The sequence below is a fragment of the Typopeltis vanoorti genome, chromosome 19, assembly GCF_054136105.1.
Source record: "Typopeltis vanoorti isolate ZY-2024b chromosome 19, IOZ_Tvanoo_1.0, whole genome shotgun sequence".
Lineage (NCBI taxonomy): Eukaryota > Metazoa > Arthropoda > Arachnida > Uropygi > Thelyphonidae > Typopeltis > Typopeltis vanoorti.
Window position 1 is genome coordinate 111011708 of NC_143567.1, and position 21812 is coordinate 111033519.

The following is a 21812-nucleotide window of genomic DNA, read 5'->3' on the forward strand; positions in this document are numbered from 1 at the left end:
ATAACATTAAAGTGACTACTTTCCTAATTTCATACTCTCTTTGGTGGAAGGATGTGAAGGTTTTGGTGTAAAGAACCTAGATTATCTTATACATTAGGAAAGCAGTCATGGCATTTCTTATGTAGACTAGACTTGGTCTGGAGAAAGCGAGATAGCTTGTGTGAACATGTAAGGAAAATAACTCATAAAGAAAAGAAAATTGAGAAAGAAAATATAGAAGAAAAATGTTGGAAAGTTAATATATAATATCAACAAAAGTCTGTGATATGTTAGAAGATATAAAGATGACATGATATTTTAGAAGTTATTACTAGAAAATGCATTGAAATGAGTGAACACAAGCAAATGTGATATAGATATTGAAGGTGGGAATATTTTGGATATCTAGAGTACTGTATTTACTCAGATATAACTCACCTTCACATATATATCGCACCCTTGATTTTACTTTATGAAAAAAAGAAATTTAATTGTTTCACATATAGTTCGCACACGAAAAAAGTTGAAAACCTTTAGAAATAGATAATGAATGTTGTTATGACAGTTTCGGATATTTTGGAATTCTGTTGAAGAGAATCAGTATTTCATCTCAAAAATCATTGATTTGTCGTTGAGTTGCATGATCTTTTGTTATTACCGCACCAATCGTATGCATAGAGATGGAGGCAAACAATAAAGGAAATGTGGGAGTGAGAGCATTGACTTCTACTTGATCTTGAATTGTGTGGGAAAGGAGAATTAAGATGAAGAGTCCATCATTAGAACTGTTGTGCAACTGAATTTTCAGAGCTTGGAACATGATTTCGCCAGAAATAATTAATTTAATTACAGAAGCATTATCACAAAAGATTCAAATATATTACGTGATGAAGGTGAGCAGCCGATTGCGTAAATAACATTGATAAAAATGAGACTTTTTTGGTTATGAGACCATTGGTACTATGATCTCATAACCACAAAAAGTCTCATTTTTAAGTATTTCATGACCAAATATGTATAATTTAAATAACATTATAGTTAAAATTTAAATGCATTCATTTATAAATAATGTGAACAATTATAATGAATGAGGATTTAATTATAAACATCGATTTAGTTTTTTCCTGAAAAACTTTAGTTTCTGAAAATCCCTGCACATATTTCCCACCACGATTTTGGGGAAAAAAGTGGGTTATATTCGACTAAATACAGTAATCATCTATGTCAATTCCTGGTATCTTGTATCAAGTTTATAACAGGAAATATATACAGGTAGTTCTCACTTTACGAATTTTTTTGGATCGGAATTTTTATTTGAAATCGTACGCAGCATAGGTGATAAGAGGCATGTACGGGAAATTACATAGTATATAATGATCAGTTAGAACGAGCCTCAGTCACTCACCGGCCTTGGTGACACAAGTGTTATTCGTAGTTTTCTACAATTACACCCGATTTTTTATTTTGTTTTCTTTTTAACTGTAATCCTTTCACTTTTCCAACAATGTCAAAAAGAAGAAGCAACGGTGCGAAACCAGAAAATGAGCAGAAGAAAAAATGAAAAGCAATTATGTTATGAAATTATGACCAGCCATCAAGCAGGTAGCACTGTTAAAGCTCTTTCTAAGAAATTTTCTCTTGCAACTTCTATAGTTTGCACCATTTTAAAGGATAAAGTAAAATATGTGCAATCTATGCAGTTTACACGTTTCATAATAAAGAAACAGGTAGTATAATTCATCAGATGGAAAAACTGTTAACTGCTTGGGTAAGCGACCAAACTCAATGATTAAACATGCCTATTACCTACACAACGATTTGTACTAAAGCATTAGTCATTTTTAAAATGCTGAAAGACTAGTCTTTGGCCAATAAAGTATTTTATTATCATTTAATATTCATTTTATATATTCCTTCTCATGAACGTTAATCTCGCTTGGCATTATTTATAAGGCCAATCAACTCCCGATTTACGAACGATCACCAGGAACCAATTAATTCGTAAAGGCGGAAACTACATTTACAACCCTTCATGGGTGAGATTCTCATAAAAGATTATATATATGTAAAAGATCCTCCATAGATTAGTCAATAAAAAAGAAATAGCTTTTAGCTAGAAAGATGTTGATTAAATTATATCTAGAACACAACTGTTAGAAAGTCTTTTCAGTTGAAGCTAAGTTCATTGGTCTCATGAGGAGATTACATGGTTGTTTCATCCTCAAGACTAGAACGAGAATGCGCAAGTTGACATAACATTGTATAGGATTATTATTATTATTACAATAGACCTTCAGTGACTAAAGGGATAGGGCCACATATCACTGACACCATGTCATACCTTCTCTTGAATCCATCAACACTGTCTGCACTCACAGTCTCCAAAGGCAACTTTTCTAGTCACACACCACTCTTACCCATTTCTTGCTTGCATTCATTCTCAACTTTCTTGGATGCCCTTCATAAAATGAAAACTTCCTTTCCCATAAGATCCCTTCATAAGTGTTTGTAGGTCTCCATCATATTGCTCTTTTTTCTCCTGTCTGCCACCATCTGCAATCCACAAATTCTTACTCCTCATAACTTACATTCTATTGTCTAGATATCATCTTTAACATTCCCTGGTAAAACAATAACCGGGGAATATTATTCTGATCTTTTAACCAGGTTAGATGAAAAAGACTCGTTTTACAGAAGAAAAAAATCATCTTTCATTAGGACAATGCACCTGCCCACAAAGGTGTTTTGGCAATGGGAAAATTAAGGGATCTGCACTATGAATTGTTGGAACATCCACTCTATTCCTCAGTTTTGGCTCTCTCTACTTCTATCTCTTCCCAAAACTAAAACTCTTCCTCGCTGGTCAGTGTTTTTCTTCGAATCAAGAGGTGATTGCAGCTGTAGAGGGGCATTTTGCAGATCTTGCTGAGCACCACTACAGGGATGGGATAATGGCAGTGGAGCATCGCTGGAATAAATGCATTAGTCTTAAGGGAGATTATGTTGAAAAAAAAATTTTTTTTTCCAACATAATCTCCCTTAAGACCAATGCATTTATTCCAGCGATGCTCCACTTGAAATTATAAATTCATTTTTTCATTGTTAGGCCAAGAACTTTTCTGACCACCTTCGTATTACAATGTCCAAACTGGAGAAGTAAAATGGAATCATAGCCTTTAGTTATGGATACTTCAGTTACAAGGCAGTCTGATGGGTCTCTAATATGCTCAGTCAATCAAATGTTTACATGCCATATCACATCACCACTCTCCCCAAACTTGAGATTTTCAAAACTTTAGCCATTTGACAATGAACTGTAATAGAAATAATGGTTCAATTCTGCATAAATTTTGGAGCATCTTCCCATCCACCTGCCATCAATAATCACCAAAAATCTTGAGCTCATTTTAATTTTCATTAAATTGATTAATTCATCAAATTGATCAATCAGCCTTTGCTGATTGTGTATTCGTGTGCTTTTAATAATGTCAGGTAATAAATGTGTAGTTTATTCAGTAAATTATTATTTCAATCACGTTTTTACATAGCTTTATTCCAGAAATGTTAACATTAATCATTTCAAATCTGAATATGAAAATATATATGGTAATATAATCATTACCTACACAGATAGCAAAACTTGCAAATTGTTGTGTCCTGAATACTCAGAAATTGGGAATTAAAATTTAATTTTAGTCAAGAACAACTACCTTTAATTGTAGGCAACCAAATGTTGTGTTTTGGCATGAAGATTGAAATGTACATTATACCTTTAAGGCAATACTGAAGAAATGTTTAAGTTAAGAAATGTGAGACTTAACCAGTTTGGTATAGAGTCTAATAAAGGAATTTATGTAAGGTTATTATTTAATTAGAGTATCCCATTCTATGTATCGTGTGCAAGCTATAGTCCAAAGGTCACACTTTAGCCATCCAGTACAACGTATGGCCTAAGGGAAGGATAATTTATTAGGAAAGCGAAGCTAAAACGCTTTCTTGGAAGAACGCCACACGCAAGTGAACGAGTGCCGCGTGGTAAACAACATAGCTAAGCGCGAGAGACTCCGAGAAAGAGAGGGTGAATATAAGGGTCAAGCCCCCCCCCCCCCCCCCACACACACACATGGGGCTTTTTGGTTCCTGGTTCTTGCGCTCTTGTACGTTGGCTCTCTGTCTCCGCCAACGGGATGATTCCGGGTCAGCTGTAGAAGTCATGAAAGGCTTATCGAGGTTTGCGAGACAAGGCTAGCTATCTCTTCATAATGGAATAGCCAAGCTATATTGTGTGACCGATGATATAGATGTGTCCCTGCGGTTCCAGAGAAAGACCAGAGCGGCACACCGCCTTATCGTCCTGGAGAACCTGATTGTGCTGTTATCATATGTGACCTGATTTTGTGAATGGACAAGTTGTAGAGAACTTTAGTGATTATCCCATTTGGCAGTAACCTGTCCCTGTTTGAAGAATGTTTCCCTAGAAGGGATCTGTATGTGAAATAACTTTGATACATTGTGAGATATGATTAGTGACCCTAGAGTGGTTGATGATAAGATAATTTAAGCTGGAAATTTGTATGTTTATAGACTCTCTATGGTCCAAGTTATGATTTATGTATTATAGTGTTAATATTGATATCAGAATTTTGCTAAGGAAGGTGATTAAGTTAATCATGTACCTTATATTTTCCATGTATATCTCTTAAGCTTTAATAAATATGTATTATATCATTTGCCTGAATCCAGCCGATTTTATGAATTCAAATAGCCACTCATAAAATTACTACCGAACCTAGCGGGAGGGACATATGAATGTAGTTTGATCTTTTAGGCCACGACTGCATGTAAAACAAAGAGAAGCGAGAATAGTTAGATTATTGTTTGAAATTTTATTACTGTGTATTATTCCGAAATAGCCACCTTGGATAAGAGTCTTATCTATCCTCTGTATTGGCTGGTGCAGCAAAAAAATAAATTCGTCAATATTTAACAGGCGGACTGTCTCAGAGGACACAAATTTAGGGCCTTGTCCCATACGTAGACAAAGCCCTAATGTATGAAAGGATTACACATGACAAAATTTAGGAACGGCCTGAATCATAGTTTGTTTAAGAAACGGAGAGTGATAGCTGATTTATTTAACTTATTGGAAAACTATTGTAGAAGCCTGAAAGGAAATAACTGTATGGGAGAGTGTAGAAAACAGTGGTAAAAGCAATAGTAACGATAAATATATATAAAGAAGAACGAACGAATGATAACAATTGGCGCAGATGATAGGTCTTGTTTGAGTAAGGTTTTAGGTAAGAAGGATAGATTTAAGTAAACAACTATATTAAATCATATAGAAACATTGATATAACCATAATAACAATAGACACAATATAACAAAATGACTGAGCCAAGCAGAATGTTTTCACAGCATGTAGAATTTCATTCTGTGGTGGTCCTTTTGATGAAGCTAAATGACAGATTGCATTTCCATAAACCTAATCCCCACCTCCTTCCTTTCTTGAAACTATGGTGAACCTCTGAATCAGAGCTTGGTGTACAGGGTGTTTCAAAAAGAATGCCCCGATTTGAAAATTGTATATCTCTGCAACGACGAACCACAAATGAATGTGACTTGTCCCATGTGAACGGTACATGTAATTGTAGTGATATAATTATTATTATTATCAAATATAATTATTTGAAATCGGGTCATTCTTTTTGAAACACCCTCTATACAGTATGTCTGACCTCATAACTTAAATATGATTGGCTGAAGCATTTGACGTAGAGCCGAAGGAATCTTCTATCTAGTGTTACATCATCTGATATCTTCTTCAACCATGGCAAAACTGATACGTTTGACTTGCTATAGCACACGTCACCATAACAAACTCCTGAAAAGCCTTGACAAAAGACCTATAGATATGCTTTTCTAAAAGAACTTCACTATAACAAACTTTTCCTTTTTTTGTTTGCTGTAGTTGATACCATTTATCTATCTTTGCACATAATTTACGTGTAGTTGTTGATCTCAAGTCATTTGCAGACATTCTTGCTTGCTGTAATGTAGCAGTAGCCTTATATCCTGAATTTCTGATCTTAGTGGCAAGAGAAATGGCAATTTAATTTCTCTTTTCTGCATAATTTGCCATATTTTATAAGTGCAACATATGTTACTTGAGAGAGAACTATGTGCTATTCATGATTTATTACAAAGGAACAAAAATTTGCAATTTTTTCCCATTAAACTTCAACATGAGGGATAATCAACATCTGTGTATTCATACCAGATCAGATTGCTCTCTTGTGAGAGTATCAAGCATATTTAGGAAGATTTTTCATGAATCAGCCCAAATTCTAAGGATTTGTTATTCATAGTTAATTGGTTTAATAATTCTAGGTAAGGTACCTTGAATAAGGGAAGGTAATCACCATTCTAGTCAGACAGGCGAATTTTTTTTGCTGAATGTGCAAGAGATGCTAAACCTACAGGATGCCTTTTTGCCTGCAGACTTTACACCGAGGCCCTCCCCTCTTTTATCATTCACTGTAACTTGATGAGATGGGTACATCTATAACCAATGCTTATAATGACATACTTGCTTCTTCATTATAAAAATTATGGAAACAACTACCATCTCTTCTTCTTCTCTTCCGTCTAAGACGGGTTGAGTCTTCTCTTGAGCAGGATCTTCCAGTCTTCTCTATTCCTTGCTGTTCGAAAAAGTTCCTTATATGTTCTGCATCCCGAGATGTTCTTTATTAATTTCAGCCAGGTAATTCTTGGTCTTCCAGGTCTTCTTTTTTCAGTTGGAAAAGTATTGATTAGGACTTTAGGAAGTCTGTCTGCATCCATGCGTACAGTGTGTCCAAACCATCGCAGTTGTTGTTTTCTAATTTTTTCTATTGTCTTTTTATACAATAGTTCTTGTCTGACTGTGATGTTTGTTTTCTTTTCTATCCAACATGTTCTATTTATTTTTCTTAAGCATTTCATTTCAAATGCCAGCAGTTTTTTCTCCTCTCTTTTTTTAACTGTCCATGCTTCTGCTCCATAGATGACTGTTGGTATAATTATTGTTCATATAATTTGATTTTGGCTTGTTTAGATATCTTGTTTGTTTTCCAGATTTTCTGTAATTTTCCCATGGTGGTCCATCCTATCGCTATTCTGTGTTTGATTGTTTTGAGGTCATCATCTGGAGTATAAATATATATATACAAAGAAACAAGCTGCACTATAATCAACATGATATGCTAAACTTACTTTTATTTAGTCAACCATTAAAACTACTGGCCTGATCTCTGGTGTTGAAAGTTGTTGAAAGGATTAAACTAAATTTATTATGATCTCTGATGAAAAATAAAAAACCTTACTGCATCAATGATAGTCCTGTTATTATTATTATCTATTTGGTTACAAAAAATAAATTGAGCTAGAGAGCAACATGTTCACTCATAATTACTCAAACAGTATGGATGATGACCAATAAAAGCTGAAATAATTGCTTAGAGTCCTCAAGTCAGGGTTTGCTGGAAAACTTGAAGAACTGTGTGGGCTGAACGTGTGCCATCCAAATTCTAGGGACTTTTATGTCACCATTATTGTTAAGATTGTTAATCAAAATTTATTTTGGGTTTTATTAAACTGAAGTTTTACTCTAACAGTAAAACAGTAGTTGTTCCATAATTTTTATAATGAGTTCTGATTTTCATGTAACCATGAACTTGCTTCTTATTTTCTGATTTGAGACATAAGTTCTTAGCAAAATCCAAATATTATTTAAGTATAAAGAGCTAATAAGCTTCATTTCGGCAATGAAAACATTACTTAAATTAAGGGGATATTAAATCCCGCATAGTTTTAAAACCGAATAAGAAACTCAAAGATCGGAATCAGAGAGTTTCTTGCCGATTATAGTAAACTATAAAGTATCGGCGACACTAGCGTTAGCCAATGCAAGTGATCCTAGTACGTAGTACAGTACCGGGCAACTCGTGGCAGAAGTGGAGGAAGTTCAGATCGCTATTCTTAGGTATTTTCCATAATGTAAAAACACATTTCCTAGGAAACGTATGCTGTTATTACATTATGGAGGGAGGTCACTACCCAGACCGGTTTCAGCCTTTTTTGAGGCTTCATCAGAGAGTAGCTAGACCTAATACCAAAGTGTATAGCAAAAAGAACTTATGTACTCTGCCAACGAGTTTTCCAAACAGGTGCAACCATTAAGTTACTTAAGTATAAAGAGCTAATAAGCTTCATTTCGGCAATGAAAACATTACTTAAATGTTTCACATTATGGAAAATACCTAAGAATAGCGATCTGAACTTCCTCCACTTCTGCCACGAGTTGCCCGGTACTGTACTACGCACTAGGATCACTTGCATTGGCTAACGCTAGTGTCGCCGATACTTTATAGTTTACTATAATCGGCAAGAAACTCTCTGATTCCGATCTTTGAGTTTCTTATTCGGTTTTAAAACTATGCGGGATTTAATATCCAAATATTATGTTGTATAATTTTATTAGCATTATTTCAGTGTGATCTGCTTTGTTTTGCAAGACTCAGCTCCAATTTAGTATTGTTCTAACATTTATATTTCATTATTTTCTTATTCTTATCAATAAATAAGTATTCATTTTATGCATATCTGATTTTTTTTATTTTTTTGTTGTCATAGTTTATTAATTGATTACAGATACAAATAGGTAAATTATATACCAAAACATGGATATAACAACAATAACTCTTAGTGAGTACTTGAATGGTGGTGAAATGTGGCATAGATGAACATTTTCTGATAACAAAATGTTAATAGGTAATTTGTGTATAGTACGATATGCACATCATAAACTTATCAGTCTGATTTGAGAAGGTTTTAAACAGATGGCAATATATTATACATTATTAATGAGGATGGGGAATCAGTATAATAAACATCAGTGTTTTCTTTGTGAATGTTATTTTTATATTTTTATTTATTAATGATTCTTAACATTTTTAGGTATTTGTTGGAAAGATTCCTAAAGACATATTTGAAGATGAACTGATTCCTGTGTTTGAAAGCTGTGGACAAATTTGGGATTTAAGATTAATGATGGATCCTTTAACAGGCCAAAACCGAGGTTATGCATTTATTACTTTTTCCTCGAGAGATGCTGCACAAAAGGCTGTGAAACAAGTAAGCACCCGTTTTTGAAATATATGTATATTTTCACACACATTTTTTAACCCAAGTAACACCATATTTGATAAACAAAATTTAATTTGAATTTAACATGGCACTGATAAAAGGAAGACAGGATATAAAATATATTTTCTAAAGTTCATAACATTTCTAAATGAAATGAGAAATTTATTATTTTGCATTGCTTAGCTTGATGGTTTTTAAAATAAGTTTAAATGATTTCTACAAAAAATTTTACTATAAAAAAAATGAAAAAAGATTTCATAAATATCCAAATTTTTTTAGCTTTTAAAATTTAAATAATGAACAGACTCAGCTGATGAAATACCTCGCTGCACAAGCATTTTTCTATTTCCATTCTAAAGAATTGAAAACTCATCACTAGTAAAGAGGAGATGAACATTAAGGACTTTTTTATTGTTACTTTTAAAAATAGTTTAGTTATGTGGTTATTACTGCAGATTTTCCCATATAAAACAATTGCATATCAAAATTAAAGCTAAACCTGTGATGTCAAGAAATGTTTGAGAATTTGAAAGATCAAAAATTTTTTAAAATTTTACAAAATGTGTTTCTATTGCTAGATTATATCATCTCTGTTTATTTCACTTCCTTTGTAACATGGATTCATTCCAGGGGGGGGGGGGAATAAAATGAAACTAAATATACAAACAAAAGAATATTAATGTACTCTCTGGTTCATGCAATTTATTACTACTATTTTAATGCTGGCAGGGAAAAAAAATACTGAAAATCTGAAATGAATCTAAAAACTTATTTTGAACAAAATAAGCTTCCTAGTTTTTAATGGCATTTGTGACATAGTATTGATTGTTTCTTTTGTTTCGCTCATACTAGTTAGTTTCTCAGTGCAACTCTCATCATAACATAATGAGTTTGTAATAACAATATGTTAACATTCTTGTTGCACATTCTCTCACTATAACAGAACTAAAAATACTTGGTTACATTTTGTTTAAAGAAATCCCATAGAAATGTTCCACTATAATAAATAAATATTCCTTTGGTCCTTAAAAGTTTACTATACTGAGAGTTGCCTGTGTTAAATGATGGAGAAATGACTTCAGTTAGATGGGTATAGTGTATTATGAGGACACATATTTTTCCCCTTCTTACTTGAATGATACAGTATGCAGAAAGACATTATAAACTAAGGACAGGATGTTTGGAATGGATGAAGGATATAAGTGACGAAAGAAAACAAGTTTTCGAACCTAAGAATGAAGTACTGAAAAGATACAAAAAAGGGGAAGGAGCAAGAAACAATTGATTCCGCCAGAGAGGCATGTGGTAAGGTTGTCTGCAAGGATAGAAAAATCAGAACTCCATGTTGGTCACAGGAAGTTAAAGAGACAGTGAAGGAAAAGAGGAAAGTATATCAAAAGTTCCTGGCAAATAAGCCAGCTTGTGCTCTTAGAGAATACAGAGACAAATGCAAGAATGCTAAACACTGTGTAAATTAGCAAAACGTTACTGGAAGACTTTGGCAAGAACATAGAAAATAAATATCAAGAAGGTGGCAAAAAATTCTTTAGGTTGTTGAAGAAGTTTAGAAATGGAGGAAAGAATACTGTAAAAGGATTTGGAGATGATAAAGGTGACATGAAAACGGGAGAAAAAGATATCCTTGAAGTATGGAATAATTACTTCGAAAAATTGCTGAATGAAACAAGCAGTGATAGCACAGTGGTAAAAAACAGTCAACATGCATACACTCAGGAATACATATCCATACCTGAAGTAGAAAAGCTCTCAAAGACTTGAAATGTGGAAAGGCAGCCGGAGTAGAAAAGTTTTACAGTGGCTGCACTGCATAGTTTCAGAAGTCCTGGACAGAGGGACGAGTTCCTGATGATTGGAGTAGAACTCTCATACTACCCATATATAAAAAAGGGAAATAAAACTGAATATGAGAATTACAGAGGTGTTTTCCTACTGAGTGTTCCTGGTAAGATTTATGCAAGTATACTTGAGAAACGGCTGAGAAGAATTGTGGAAGAAAAGCTTTGTGAAGAACAAGCTGGATTCAGGCCAATTAGAGGCTGTTAGGATCAGATCTTCACTTTACGACAAATAGGTGAAAAATCATAGGAATATAAAAACCTGTATTTAAGTTTTGTCGATCTGGAAAAGGCATATGTCAAGGTGCAAAAGAGAAGTTATTCAATACGCTACAGTTGTATGATGTCAGTGGAGCATTGTATCAAGTAATACTTAGTCTTTATTTGAGTTGTAAGTCAGCAGTTAGAATTGAAGGAAGTACAGGAAGATGGTTTAATGTTAAATCTGGTGTCAGACAAGGACGTACATTTTCCCCTCTGTTATTCATATTCACTATCTATATGGATCACATTATGAAAGAAAGTGGCATTAAACTTGATATCAAAATTGAAGATGTTAATCTGAGCTCTTTGCTTTATGTGGATGATGTTATACTTCTAAATAAATCTGCTACAAGTCTGCAATATTCCCTGACTAAATTGAATAACTTGTAATAGATATGGTATGAAGGTCAGCAATAAAAAGACAAAGACAATGAAAATAGTCAAAATCGTTCAAAATGTCAACTGTGTTGTGAATGGAGAACCTGTGGAACAAGTAAAACATTTCAGCTACTTAGGCACAATTTTTAGTGAAGATGGTAAATTAAATGTGGAAATAAATAACAGAATCAACAAAGCTGGTATGGTAGGAACTCAATTGAATAAATTCATATGGAATAAGAGAGAACATAGTGAAAACACTAAATTAGCTGTATACAAGACAGTGTTCAAACCAATTTTAACTTATGGATCTGAGAGCTGGGTTAGAAGTAAAACACTTGACCAAAGACTAGAGACTGCAGATATTAGAGTAATGAGAAAGATTAGAGGCGTGAACATATGACATGAATGGCAATATCATATTAAAAACAAGGAAATTTTGGAAAGAACTTGACATTGTCAGCATCCAGGAATGCGTTAGCAGAGCTAATCTCAGGTAGTATGGGTTAGATCGACCTAGAGAAGACCAAGATATAGGTGGATTGATACGGTACAAAGTTGCTTAGACGATTATCTGATAATGTTGGAATCTTGACAAGCAAGGCTGATTTGGAGAAAAATTATAGATAGGAAGTTAGTAATGATGTAATTTTTCATGTAGTTCACTTGGGAAGAATTTGATGATGGTGATGTACTTTCCTCTTTGCTTAATATACAAGCTCTTGTTTCCTTCTGATCTAAAAGTACTAACTTAAATTACTAAATTAAATTACTAACTTCCTATCTACAATTTTCCTCCAAATCAATCTTATATTTGGAGGAAAATTGTGATAGGAAGGTGATATCTTATATTTCTATCTTCTAAGGCACTTTTTATTCTATCAATCCACCTATATGTAGATCTTCCTCTGGGTCTTTTTCCTGCCATTCAGGCAGAGAACATGTGTTTTGTTTATCTTTCCTTTTTACTCATGGAATGGAATTATTCCTTTTTTCGGTTACTTTATTCTTGATCTTTCTGCATTGCACACTTCTATGAAGATAGCTTTTTCTCATATTCAGTATGCCAATGAAGAATATGCTTACTATTCTAAGCTGCTAAATTATCTTATGTCCTTAACCCTTGTAATAATTCAGTGGATTCATCATGATTAAAGAAGCTTTTAAACAAAGGTGAGTTCCTTTTCCATAGGCATTGCCATTATATCTATTAAAGTGCAACAATTTGCAATCTGCAAATTATCCATATTTATCATCATCATCATATGTATCAAGGATTTAGGCCCTAGCATGGCTTGTTCTGGCCCTAGAAGTCATCGTTTAAGAGGACATCCCGGTTTTCTTTTTCCTAATGGATTGTACTTTTAGGCTTGTTTTGGTAATCTTTCTGTTTTCATTCTTTGAACGTGTTCCATCCATTTATGTTTATATTTTTAAAATTTTTTTTATTTCTTGGTTCTTCATTTCTTTTGTGATCAAATAGGGTATACTTTGCAGTTTTTCTCATAAACTTCATTTCTGCTGTTATTAATCTTTGTCTTTTTGTTTTATTGCCCAGATTTTGCTTCCATACATTAAGACTGGTAGGGCTAATGTATTGTATACTTTTAGTCTAGTTTGCATTTGAACTAGGTTTGGTTTAAATATAGAGTTAATTGCACTTGTTATTTTTAAATATTTTGCAATTTTTACGTTTATATCTTTTTCATTTTCATATGTGGTCATACATCCTAGGGTTAAATGAATTCACCTGTTCTAAGATCTTGTTATCTATTACTATTTTAGTTCTTGCTGGATTTTGTCCTTTAAAGGCCATGGTTTTTGATTTTTCTGTTGATATTATCATACCAAAATCTTTGGATATCTCATTTAGATTTAAAATAGCTTTCTGTAGGTTATCTTCAGAATTTGTAATTATTATTTGGTCTTCGGCAAAAAGGAGAATCTTTAAGTTCACTGTAGGAGAAAGTTTAATTCCTTGATGTAAATTTTTATTCCATTATTTTATTATTATTTCATTTATGTAGATATTAAAAAGAGTTGTTGAGAGGGGACATCCTTGTTGGACCCCTTGGTTTATTTCTCTCGTATATGATAACTCGTGATTTAATCTTATTTGTATTTGATTATTTTTATATATACTTATGATAGCTTTTAGGATATTATTTGGTATTTGTCTTTGTTTTAATATGTTAAATAATATGTTTCTTTTAACTGTGTCAAATGCTTTTTCAAAGTCAATAAATGCAATATGTGTTTCTAAATTCTATTCTATTCTCTTATTTTCTCTATTATTAATTTTCGGCAAAAGGCCAGGTCTATACGTGATCATCCTTTTCTAAATCCATTCTGTACTTCTAAAATAAAGTTTTCGGAATATTTCATTAGTTTGCTATTTAAGATTCTGCTATAAATTTTGTAACAGGAATTTAGTATACTGATACCTCTATAGTTTTTAGGGTCATCTCTATTACCTTTTTTAAAGATAGGAATCACAATTGCTTTTTTTCATTCTATTGGGGGGGGATACGAGTTGAATAAATTATTATTTAAAAATAATAAGAGTCTTTCTTTGAATCTTGTTCCTGCATATTTATATAGTTCTGAACCTAGCTTATCTTCTCCAGGTGATTTTCCGTTTCTTTTGTCTTTCAGGTTGATTTCTAATTCTTCTTTAGTTATTTCATTTTCGTTAATTGTTTGCCAGTTGTCTTTTTTAAAATATTTGTCTGTCTACAATTCTGTGTAGTAATTTAGAAATTCTTCTAATTTCAATTCGGTGTTTAATTTTATGTTTTCTTTGGTATCTGCATTTAAGTGTTTCAAAATCTTATATACATTGGGTGTTATTTTATATAAATCATGTTCTAAATTAGAAACAAATTTGATCCATGATTCTCTGTCTTTTTCTGACTTCTCTTTTAGCTGTGGCTCTTATTCTTTTATATTCTATTTCATCTTCTAATCTTTTACTGCTTATTAATTTGTGATATGCTTCTTTTTTCTTTTTGATTATTTCTTTGATTGCATCATCCCAGATTTTCAGTTTTTTACTTTTATTGAATTTTTTGGTCCATATTTATAAACTGATAAATGATAGTGATTAACTCTGAGCTCTCAATGTTTGAGTGCTAATAGTTAACTGTTTTAATTTTTGCTTTTATAGATCATTAATTTCGCTAGCCCCCCCCATCTTTACTGTTTGAAATGCCTAAATGCCAGAAGAAATCTTCACAAGTGATGCTGCTAATGTATCAAAATTTCAAAATTTTCAACTCCATTGGAATGCTATTAATTTGTTATTCAGTAAATAACTTGATTAATATATTAATATCCCATGTTTATAGGTATATGTATGAAAAAATGATATCTGAGGAGCATGTTTCCACATATTTTATAAAAATAATATGTTTTAATTAGTAATGTCTTTTTCGGGGCTGAATCCTAAGTCTAAAAAGAATGTTAACTGTTATGATCTGACATATTCTCAAGAATTGAATCATAAAATTTGCAGGCTTCTTTATGGCGATCCATGAATGCTTTAATTTGTGCATGGTCTTAAAGGTAAATTTTGGAATAAGCTGGGAATGTTGCAGTAGAGAATTGTTTATAATCCACTTCAGGTTTCTACTAAGCAAGATTGTGCTTGTCTTATATGATGTACAAAGAAACTCACCTGCCATCTAAACACTTTTCATAGACTCCATGGGATTTCAGCCTGTTGTAAAGTTTTAAAAATCATTACTTATTTACTTAAATATATATTTTGCAGTATAGCATTGAGGATATTGAACTTTTGCTCTTTTATGAGGTGATTGGTTAGGCATTTTATTCAGTTTTTATATAATGCATAATAGTGATGGTTGGCTGCATGTGGGTCACTTTCGTTTCTTTAGTGAGATCACAAGCTGGATGAAAGATTACAAGTTTTATAATATAGTTCTGAGAGAACAGTTTTTGAATAAGAGTACACCACTACGAGGATGGTTTGAAGAAAGAAGAAAATGACTGTTGAGATATGAGTAATTGTATTTTTCAGAAAAACATAAGTAGGTGAGGTTTTTCTAAACAACAGAAGTAGAGGAGTTTAAACAGAGAGAGGGAACTGTTTAAACTGTTCTATTGGTGGGCTGAACTGTTATTGGATGTCTATTTCTGTGTGTGGGCAGACAGTTCTAATCCACAGTGGTTATGAAAACACTTGGAAAATTAATCTGGACATGGACACCACTTTTAGCATTATTATTATTATTATTAATAGACCCTCTATGTAGTTTCATTCAACTAACAACATCTTTATTGTACTGAATCTAAAAATCCTTAACACTCCCTATATTAATAACATTTTCCAGTAATGTTCCGTTCACTCAAATTCTCCATGTAAAAAAATCTACTCTTCACACTCTTACATAACTTTCAGGAATGGTCTCTGGTTCTTTCTCTCTTGCTTTCTACTCTTTATAATCCTCGGTATTAATCCAATAAAATCCCTTCACTAACATAAACATCTCTATCATATCACCTCTCTTCTGCAATCTGCATTTCTTCAACCTCTCCATAGCCAGCATTGTAGAGCCCTGATATTGTTTCAGTCACTTTTCAGTATACCCTCTCTTGCACTTGGACACTCTCCAATGTTTCTACATCACATTGAAAATGAGGTGACCAAATCTGAGCACAATAGTTCAAGTATGGTCTGACCATGCCTTATACATTGGCGCAGCTGCCTCCTTATCTCTCCATGCCATTGCACTTCTTATCATAGCAGCACTTGCAATGCGCCCTCTAAACTTTAGCCTACTGTCAACCATCACTCCCAGATCTTGAATTTCATCCACTTCCTGCAGTATGGCACTCAATATAGTACACAGCCTTATATTTCTGCACTCCAAAGTGCAACACCTTGCACTTATTAATATTAAAACTACAATGCCACTCCTTTGTCCAAGTAAAAAGTCTATTCAAATCTTCCTGAAGGAAATTAACATCAGCACAGCTACTTATAATTCTTCCCAACTTTGCATCATCAGGAAATAACTGAAGATTCCCAGTCAGTCCACATGATATATCGTTTACAAACAAATTAAACAGCAGGGGCCCAAAAACAGAACCCTGGGGTATGCCACTGGTTGTCATCTTTTTTTCCCTTTTTTTTTGAGACACAACTTGCTAGTATTGTCCAGAGAGTCAGTTCATCTAACTGATATACTATTTATTCCCATCCTTTAATCCATTGAATTCTTTTGCAAAGTCCAAGAATATCACTGTATATGATTTTCCCTTATCTAACATTGCCTTATGAAATGCAAGTAAATTGCCTAAAACAAGACCTACTCTATACAAATCCATGCTGACTATCATAAAGAATGTTATGTCCATCAATCCAATCTTGTATTCTATTTCTAACCAGTCTCTCCAACATCTTGACTACAACTGCAGCTATACATACTGGTCTATAATCAGAATCTTCTGTCCTAGAACCATGCTTGTGGAAGGGTACTATTTTGTCTTCAACTCTTAGGAACTTTACCCACTGCGAGACTTTCATTATGGTGATATGTCATCCATTCTCACAATTCCACTGACTGAATAATTTTTGGAAAATCTTGGATGCCACTTTGGGTTCATCCAAGTAAAATCATCAGGGGACCAAAGCTAAACTATTTTTGATTCAATGAAAGCGAGTTATTTTGCCATTCTGTAGATGAAAAAGTGCGTGAGTAAATGAGTTTGTGAGGCAGAAATATATTATCAGTTTCTTTAATTAAAAACAGCATTTCATCTGGAGTAAGAATGAAAACTATTAGACACAACAGTAGAAATTAAGAAAAGGAACAAACCACTATGTAGTAATACAAGAGTTGGTGATTTTAAAAATATTTATAATTGTGCATTGCATTGTTTGAGTACATTGTGCATGTTTATGCATTCACATACAAGTGTTTGGCTAACAATGTCTAGGATGTATTTTTTTGCAGCAATACTACAGGGTATACTTTCCACAAGTGTATGATAGCAATCAAGAAAAATTGATCTTAGTGCAGGCGCTTGCACCATAGCCCCCCCGTCTGATCTTCATACTCACTCAGCTTGTACCAAAGCATGCAACAAATGCAAAAGTCACCAGCAGACCTCATATTTCATAAAGGCAAACAGCAGAAAACTTGTATCCTGTCCAAATGGAAGCTGTGTCTTCAATGTTCCTTGCTAAATCCATTGGATGCAACTTCTACTCACTTGCACTTCCACACCTCTCTCATCCTGATGGCATCTATTACTTCACCCAAATATAAAGCTGACCTACTAGCATCACTCTTTTTCTAGAACCCCTGCATAGGTCACCAAGGCAAATTGCCTCCTAACATCTGGAATCTAAATATTATATGCCTCCTTTAGTTTTTCAACAAAGGAGATCAGAAAATTATCACATAACTTGGATGCAAAAAGTCCTTCGGTCCTGATGACATCTTTCTAATTTTACTCAAACTTTGTGCTTCAGAGCTAATACCTGTCTTGTACCATCTCTACAATCTTTTTATACAGATCTAGTACTTATCCTAACTATGTAGAAGCAATCATATATCCAACCTATTCCAAGAAAAGGGAGATTGAAGTCTGCTGTCACACTAAGATCAACTAATCGCCACAATCTCAGTCTTCTCCAAAATAAACGAGAAAGTTATCAATAGCTAACATCTCCAATCCAATCTAGAGGCCTGCGAGTTAATCAGCAACCTCCAGTATGGATTCTGCAATTCAATATCCACAGCTGACCTCATAGCTTACATCATTCACCACTGAACACATGCCATGGAAAGGTTGAGAGAAACTTGTGCTGTCACTCTTGATATTTCCAGAGCTTTTGACCATGTCTGGCATCCCTTTGTCTGCCTATGATCCTCTGTAATTGGGCAGCCAGCTTTCTCTCTCTGGTCATTCACTACATGTCATGGTGGATGGCTCTCTGACTTCAAACGTTACCACTAATGCAAGAGTGTGTCATGTATTTTCTTTCTACTGTATCTAAATAACCCTCAGTCACCACTTTTCTCATTCATGGCTTTGGAGATGATAGTACTTTCCATTTATCCCAACTCATTTGGCAAACTGCAGTGCTCAGACATCTCATTGATCTATACCATCCTTCAAAGGGACGAGGACAATCTAGTCACCTTCACTAACACCAAAATGCTTGATCATGACCAAACAAAATCAGATCACTCTGATATTTCCAGAGCTTTTGACCATGTCTGGCATCCCTTTGTCTGTCTATGATCCTCTGTAATTGGGCAGCCAGCTTTCTCTCTCTGGTCATTCACTACATGTCATGGTGGATGGCTCTCTGACTTCAAACTTTACCACTAATGCAAGAGTGTGTCATGTATTTTCTTTCTACTGTATCTAAATAACCCTCAGTCACCACTTTTCTCATTCATGGCTTTGGAGATGATAGTACTTTCCATTTATCCCAACTCATTTGGCAAACTGCAGTGCTCAGACATCTCATTGATCTATACCATCCTTCAAAGGGACGAGGACAATCTAGTCACCTTCACTAACACCAAAATGCTTGATCATGACCAAACAAAATCAGATCACTCTGATCTCGTTTTGGTCTCTGATCTTTTCCTTTGTCTCCTGATGGTGATGTCATTTGCTAGAAAATTCAGTTCACAATTATTGATATATTCCAATATAGTGAAATAGTATAGTTTCACTAGGAAACAGAACAAATTTCCTTTGTTCTGTTTCCCATTATTTGCTTTATCTTCTGGTTGTGATGTCGTTTGCTAGGAAATCAGTACACTATAGTGAAATTCATATATTCCACTACAGTGGTATTGTATTGATTCTGTGGAACTTAGACCTGGACTTTTCCAGAGTTCATTTCAGCACGTTATTTCTTTATAGTGGTGTGTGCTGTAGTTTGCATCTGTGCTTTATTTTGGTGACCTTTTAAATAAATTGTAAGGCAGAAGATGGTAGGTGAATATTTGGATTTGTGCACCTTCGTAGAGCATTTGGAAGAACGGCGGTACATTGTGCCCCTTCACTGGAAAGGACCAAAGTTCAGTTCTCATCGCAATCAGAAAACTCTTAATATGAGCTTTTTTCAATTAAAGGTAAGTTAACTAATCTCATGAAGGTGGCTGGGCTTTTTCCCTCTGAAATTCTCAGATTTTTCATCTCACATGCAAGCAAATCATTCAGGAGAACTTATGCGAGTTACAGACAAAAAGTACTATTGGTTGTGGGCAGTAGACTGCATTGTGTACAGCTGGCAGATTAAGTAAGTAGTGGAGATGGCGAATTGTATGCATTAGAGTAGAATATTCTCCCTCAGTGAGTCCTCGGAGGTGTGATGTAATATTAACAATCCAAACTTTATCTGCAACATTTCAGATTAAGATTCATCTACTATTATGGAAAGCATGCCAAGGGAAAAACGTATTTTAGAGATGACAGGAATAAAATACTGCTATAACATTAATAATTTAATTATGAGGCCTTTATACCACATTCAGTATTGAAAATACATTTTAAATACATTTAAAATATACAGGTTATGTGCTAAACTACAAAGCTGGAAATTATAATCAATAACTGATACCATGATACCAAAGATAGTATTCTCCTAGGTTGATCATAATTTCCAACTTAGTAGTTCAGCACGTAACCTGTATATTTTAAATGTATTTACTGAATGTGGTATAAAGGCTTCATAATTAAGTTATTAATGTTATAGCAGTATTTTATTCCTGTCATCTCTAAAATACATTTTTTCCTTGGCATGCTTTCCATAATAGTAGATGAATCTTATTCTGAAATGTTGCAGATAAAGGTTGGATTGTTAATATTACATCACACCTCTGAGGACTCATTGAGGAAGAATATTCTACTCTAATGCATACAATTCACCATCTCCACTACTTACTTAATCTGCCAGCTGCACACAATTCATACTGTCATCAATACATGGGAATCTTTAAAAAAGTGCTTAAATGAAGCTGTATCTGAATGGATCCTGGTGTTCGAAGAATAAATAGGTTGGGAGTGAAATGGATGTGCAACCTTATTAAGCAAAAGATCCACAAGAAGAAGATGATGTGAAAAGAATATCGTGAGAAGAGTTATGAAAAGTATAAAGCTGAGGTCAGAACAACTATTATGCGGAAAGCTAAATCGGAGTATGAAAAGAAGCTGCTATGCAAGCTAAAGGCAATCCAAAAGTATGTTATCATTATGCCGCAAGCAAAAGAAATAATGAATCTGGAAGAATAACTTTGCTGAATACAAGTGATACTCTAGTGTCAGAATCAATGAGATTGTTCAATTAATGAATGCACACTTTGCTAAGATATATATATATATATATATATATCAAGCAGGTGTATGTAGTATGGCACACAGTGCAACTACTACATGCATAAAGAGATAGTGCATGAGAATGAAGTTCAGCTGTTTCTTAACCTGGATAAGAATTTGTCGATAGCACTGCTAAAGGAATGTTCAGCCAAATTGGCTAGGCCTTTCACATGGTTGTATATCTCGAGTCTCAGCTAACGAATAATATTTCAGAAATGGAGGGAATGTATGAAAGTTTCATTGTACAAGAGTGGTGCAAAAACTGATGTCCAACTGCCAACCTATCTGTATCTCTGGTGTGGTAGTGAAGATTTTAGAGAAGTTGGTAAGAACTCGCATACAGAAATGGATAGACAGACAAGCTATACACTGCAAAGAGCAGCATGGGTTTACTAAAGGAAGATCATGTTTAGCAATTTGCTTGGATACACTATATCAGGGGTGTTCAACACGTCGATCTTGGAGCGATTTTTGGTCGATCTCTTTTGTATTCCTCCTTACTTACAAATTTAATTAAAACTGAAAACATAATATTTTATTTATCATTATTTTGTGTTATTTTTAATTCACTTTAAGTGTATTGCTATTGTTTATTTATTTTTCATTAAAATTGTCAAATCGGTAATTTTCTTATAAGTCCGGGTAAATGAATTAATTTGGATCAGTGGAAGTCAAATAGCGAGCCGAGTGAATACGATTATAAGCAAAGTGTAAAAACTCGATTGTAGCTTAAATATTAAATATTCCAAAGCACATTACATCGATTTTTTTTACTTAGG

General features: G+C 33.8%; 1 protein-coding gene across 5 annotated transcripts in view; it reads left to right on the forward strand.

The window, feature by feature from the left end:
• The window catches only part of LOC150096442 (heterogeneous nuclear ribonucleoprotein R-like), a 230302-nt gene that overhangs the window by 82813 nt on the left and 125677 nt on the right, over window positions 1-21812 (forward strand). For all 5 annotated transcript variants that reach the window (XM_090409476.1, XM_090409475.1, XM_090409478.1 and 2 more), the window contains exon 5: window positions 8981-9157. In XM_090409476.1, the coding sequence (XP_090265602.1) occupies window positions 8981-9157 (177 nt within the window). The remainder of the gene's footprint in view (window positions 1-8980; window positions 9158-21812) is intronic.